Source organism: Strongylocentrotus purpuratus, unplaced genomic scaffold (genome assembly GCF_000002235.5).
Source record: "Strongylocentrotus purpuratus isolate Spur 01 unplaced genomic scaffold, Spur_5.0 spur5_contig_847, whole genome shotgun sequence".
Classification (NCBI taxonomy): Eukaryota; Metazoa; Echinodermata; class Echinoidea; order Camarodonta; family Strongylocentrotidae; genus Strongylocentrotus; species Strongylocentrotus purpuratus.
In genome coordinates, this window is record NW_022145554.1 from 1337308 (window position 1) to 1343307 (window position 6000).

The 6000-nt window shown below is 40.1% G+C and overlaps 1 protein-coding gene across 2 annotated transcripts in view; it reads right to left on the reverse strand.

The window, feature by feature from the left end:
• Positions 1-5183, reverse strand: part of LOC100889318 (regulator of G-protein signaling 12) — a 58108-nt gene extending 52925 nt beyond the window's left edge. Inside the window, exon 1 of one of the 2 annotated variants that reach the window (XM_030992768.1) lies at positions 2679-5183. In XM_030992768.1, coding sequence (XP_030848628.1) covers positions 2679-4931 — 2253 coding nt within the window. In that variant the 5' untranslated portion in view covers positions 4932-5183. The remainder of the gene's footprint in view (positions 1-2678) is intronic. The other variant, XM_030992775.1, reaches the window with a different exon arrangement.
• Between the last annotated feature and the right edge of the window lie 817 nt (positions 5184-6000).

Genomic DNA, 6000 nt, shown 5'->3' on the forward strand with positions numbered 1-6000 from the left:
CATAACCCCCCCCCCAAAAAAAGAGAGAGGAATAGAATTTATTTTCATGAAACATGTTATCCTTAATTTTATCTTAATTCCATTACATGACTTTATCTTTTCTTCTGTCCATTCTTATTTTTTCTCTCTTCTTTTTCCTTGGTTTGTTTGCTTTTTTTTTGCTTGAATATCCACTTTGGAAAATGTGATTCTATTGATCACCATGCAGTAAAATAAGCAGTACATGTTTCTATTTTTCCTGCATATGTTTTTTTTTTAACGAAATGAAAATATGAAGGTCATTTGACAATCATACACTAAAAAGAATACAAATCAATCCCAAATACATGCTATAATAATTGAACTAGTAACCAAGTTGCTCCCAAATACACATTCCATTTTACTCTCGGTGTGACCTACACAATAGCGAACCGTGCATCCACCTACCCACTCTGTTTGCCAGCTCCATAGTTTTGTCACTTCCAAAAAGTACATTCACAATTTCACATTCCAAAGCACAAGAACAGATAAAAGATAAATCATGACAACCCCCATCATCTTCTTTGAACTGTACACGCACTCTACTGTGGTGCGGAGGCTACCCAGAACAAATAAAACAAGTTTTGGTAAGATATATTCTGTAATTCTGAAGCTCGTAAACATAACATAGAATTAATCCGTTGAGCCCCACTGCTGTCAAGCATTGAAAAGTTTTGGTAAGATATTCTGTAATTCTGACGCTCGTAAACATAACAAAAAATTAATCCGTTGAGCCCCACTGCTGTCAAGTATTGAAATACAGGAACCATAGTAATCCTTTCATTTTTATGAAGCAATGCTGAAAAGTTTACGAGGCCAAAATTTAATCTGAATTTTTAAAGAGTTCAGTGTACATGTACATGTACAGTATTACATTGTGCATGGAGGCCAATAAAATGCGAGAATAGTAATAAGAGTACACACACAACGTGTCTACTTTGGCCTACTCTAGTGGTAAGTTAATACACAGAATGTTGATACAACTCTCTGGAATTTATAAACTTCTATTTTTTTATTTTTTTTTAGGGGGGGGGGGGGCGGCGGTTGGGACTCGGGAGTCTTGTATTCACAAAGTCTGTTGATATTTCTTTCTGTAATTTGTAAACATGTTTCTCCCTGCTGCCTAGTTAATAAACATTCCCTTCAGTAAGTTGAAAATATTTTTCATTCTAGTAAAACACAAAGTATGCTACTGAATGAGCACAAATTGGAACTGAAGTCTGATGAATTTATTTCTATTGCTTCTCAAACAACTTTAAAAGACTAGTGACAACTGACGTTAGCAAGAGTGGAAAGTACAAGGCCTTCATTACCACATGTTTTTATTCCTTTCTTTATTAATGCGTATTCAACAGGGTAGCCTAGTCAGTAGCATACATTGTAGATAAGATACCATTGTATATAATAGGGGCCCTTATGTTTGGGTTTCTTAATTCAACGTGCAGAACGAAAGTCAATAGATCATTTCTGCTTATTATATCTATAGTGATCATTGCCTTCATTTTACCACTAATGAATACCTGGGACAGATGGGGGATTAAGTCTTAACCAAGTCACCATGAAACAATCCCATTGTCATCCTTTTCAAATAACGCCATGTGGATTACCCTGACCAACTGTGAACGATCAATATGCTTTAGCATTCCTCAAGATGGCCACCCCTTCCCCCTGCGTTGCCGGCCTTGGAACCCCCTCCCGATCATTAATAGGGCTTTTTACATCACCTTTTATTGCCTACTTTGAATTGAAAACTACCTTAATGACCCTGTCACCCTGTAGTATAATGTGCATTGTAAATATACTTTCAAAGAAAACTTCTAAATTTTAAAGTACTTTAATCAATTTTAACTCTAAGTAATCAATTCTGCACATACATGTAGAAGCACATAGAAATTGCATTAAAGTGGACACTTCACCTCATAATTATAGGCTTCAATTGCTATTCAAAGGTCTGGGAAAGTAACATAAGTGCTGCAATTAATAGCTACCCATTACGGCATCTTGATTAAATTTGTTATTCACTTTTCACAATGCACAATTAAGAGAACATCCATACTGCCTAATCCATGAAGAAGATATTGTAGGCATCCATTTTTAAGGAGCTACAAATGTACATACTGTAAATGTACATTGAAAAATAAATATGTATACAGATACATTGTATAGCTGCAGTGGATCAAGGGTTAAATCAATGTTTGTTTTATTAAAATTGTAATGTACAGTACCATTGTTATTTACATTATGACTACCCACATGTATTCTTCCTATACATGTATTTAATTTAATAGTTCATAGATGTTTGTAGGAAAATAAAGTTTGGTCTACTATGAATGCAAGTTGAACTATTAAAAAAAAGGCACAAATTTATATTCCAAAAAAGAGGGAGGGGGGAGGAGTTGGTCATCTGAAAATAATATAATTCATAGTTCAGTGAAATCATTCTGTCAGAACAATTTTAAAAAGCAAACATCCATCAACAAATTTGAAATAAAATTATAAGAATACAACCCCAAATCTGCCAAATTAACAAGAACAAAATTCAACTAAATGTGGTGTAGACCTGGAAAACAGAATATTAAGAAATTTATCATAACAAACAAACAAACAAATGTCATTCTACAACTAATGTAGAATAATACATAAAAGTGAATGTGACATACCTGTTGTTCCTGATGAAAGGATTGGTTATCCGATAGTTTCCTTGCCATCTCCTGCTGGACCTTCCTGGCTGTAGCTTGATTAGTGGCTCCATCAAGGTAATCCTGTGCGGGCTTGCTGTACATCAAGTGACGTCCAGTCGGAGGCAAGCTCTTTGGTGGACCCATCAACTCCTTCCCTCTCTGGGAATTATCTTCCAAAGTCGAGGACCCAGAGCTTTCAGCATTTGGTTTATGGGCATTGAAGTCAATGCCGGGCTGTTTGAATTGTTTTAGCTCAGGAGGCGCAGAATGCTGTATGTGAGACTGGAGAGGCACTTGGACGCTGGATGGTCTCGCAGCCTGCTGTTGATAGCGAAAGGCATTTTCTTGTTGCACTGGCACTACTGAAGGACTACGGAAGCCAACAGGATCAGGGCGGGCTCTAGGAGTGAGCCTGCCTGATATGTCTTTGGTGTTTTTGAAGTACATGTTCTGTGGGGATGTATCGATGGATTGAGGTGAAGTTGAAGACAAAGAGTAAGGCACGTCTGACGACAAGGAGGCATTGACATCAGCTTGAACAATATGCCTGTTACCACCACCACCTCGCTTGTTACGCATCAAAGATGCCACATCGAGGATTGGGTTGTGGTGACTTTGATCCATATGAGCATTGAAATCACTTTGGTCTTTAGTACTATTTCCATTACCAAATCCGCTATCACTGTTACTGCTGTTGGTACTGTTACTTCGACGAGGACCACTGACGAATGTGGACTGCCCATAGAGTTCACCAAAGTAGGACAAGTCACTCCGGTCACGGTATAATTGGGACACGTGTTGCAGGATTGGCTTGGCTGACGAGGGGAAGATGTCACAGGTGTTTGTTTCTGGGTTCGTGTTGCAAGGGACACCAAACTGCGAGATTACCCGAGCATGCACATCATGCCTTCTGAACTCTGGATCCACCATGAAAACATGGCAAGAGCTTCCAATTGGTTCATCATCACTATCCAGGGTATCTAGGATCTCCTCAGGGTTCTGCGATGTGACAATGCCAAAGAAACGCTTGTCATCCGGGCAGACACCACTGAAGGCAAGGCGTTCTCTTGGGTACACAACAGCGATACGCTGGTTACTGTTCACGAGACGAACACCATCAGTCCGAATCTCCATCATCATAAAGGAATGTATCCTGTGCTCTTTGTGAAGTCTTCGAACACATCCCCTAATCGCATGGAGACTGGCAGTTGGAAGATTTGCAGAAGCTGGAATATCAATGGATCCAAGATACCCAACCATGGCTCTCATGTGAAAGTTTTCATTGTTCTCCATCAAAGAAGCACCCAAGCTGTGCCCCTGGGACACACTAGACACATTTCGACTGGCATTTCCTTGAAGCGACGTTGACTTGTGCATACCCCTTGAGGTATCATGACTGGTGTCATTTCCTGGATACATCAAATGACTCAGTTCAACTGGGGATAATGGCCGCATGTCTGGGTCATTATCATCATAAGGATTCTCTCGAATGTAGTAGCTAGTTGGAGTAGGTGTTGAAAACAAACGATTCCTTGGGTCATTTTGCCTCCTGGGTTTTCTGGTCTTAGGTGGTATGTTCATCTTTTCAACACCTTTTCCATTCCAATAGGAGTAATCGTAATTAGGTGATCTTTTGAGAAGCAACTCTCCATTTCCTGGCATATTGAGAGGACTCAAATGACCTGGTGCAAACTTGGAAGCGCTTATCTGGACGTCTGCCTGGATGTGCTGTACCTCGGCTCCTCTAAGCATTGCTTGAGGCATGTCTGCATGCATAGAGAAGGAATCAAGAAGAGCACCCTGCTGCATCTCTTCCACAACCATTTCAGCGCGTGGTTTATTCCCAGTCATCGACAAAGGCGTGGCACTTTGCGATCTCTTAGTGTGCGGGTATCGAGTCCTGGGCATGTACACATACTCGTCATCGGAAGACTCTGAATAATCCACCTCCGCGACAGTCAGACGCAGCACCCCGGTAGTTGCTCCTATCAACTTGATAATTTGTTCATGGCTGAGACGTGTCACATTCTCTCCGTTCACTGCTATGACACTATCACCCGTTTTTATCCCAGCAATTTCTGCAGGGCTTCCGTGCAGGATGCAACTCAATACACAAGGCGACTGACCCGATACAGTGAAGCCATAGCCGTTTCGGCCTCTCGGTACTTCCACTGTTTTGAGGTTCATTGCGCTTGTCCTTGGCAGCTTTGCTTTTCTTCTGCCAGGATACATTTTTGCAGATTTGTGTGTCACACCATCATATGAAAGTGTTTAATTTGTCACCTTTTGTCTTTCACAGCAGAGAACATATTCCATCTGCATGATCTGTAACCATCACATCCACAATCATCCAAATATTCTGTTGAAAGATGAATGACTAATTCCTGATGAAATATTTGGAGTTGTTTAGAATTAGACTATACTTATGTTTTAATCAGACTAGAGTCAGAGTTGCCTATTAATTTACAGTTAAGAGTTAGATGTCTTGTATTTATAAATTCAAGGTATTAATTTAATACAAAAGTTTGTTCCTGTTAGCAATGTTAAAGACACCTGTCATGAGTCAAAGAACTTATTCCTTCCAAATTCGTGTCCGAGTAGAAAGTGCAATGAATGAATAGTCCGTGGTTGCCAATCAATACACGTTACTCAATAGAATGCGTTGCTTTCTTTCTAGTTTCGGATAATGAAAATAGTAGATCATGAGCCGAAAAGACCGAAGCAGTAGAAAATCACCTGCTCACTAGCATAGCATCGGAATCGTCAACAATATACACAGTATAGAGCTCCACTTATAAATGAACGAGTTTCCGTCGTTGAAAACATAAAATATCTCACTGCTCAACCTCAATATCCATGATTTACAGCAAGTTGTTTCTGCGTTCCGACGGTTAACGGTAAGCAACGCAGGTGTTGTACGGCGTCGTCAGTGCACAATCGGCCGTAATGTCTGCGGTGAATGAACCTCCCGTGCCGTGCCGCTCAGGAAACCGAAGCGCTCCCGTGGCCGTGTCAGGTTGCAATTCAAATTAGGTCTCGGTCGTAAGAAATTTTCACAATTTATCACAAAATGATCACAAAATCTCAAAGTTTCTCAACAGAATCTTCAAATGGAGCATAAAATGTCACTCTTCTGTCAATGTTAGATGACTTCCCGAAGCCAAAGCGGACTTCTCCTTGGAAACACGACGCAGTCGAATTATCTACCACTTGTCTTTTGATTCTTCGTATGCGATTAACAGGTGTATGCGATTATGCACGGACTTTGATCCCTCTACACCAAATTACCCCATTTGGTAAA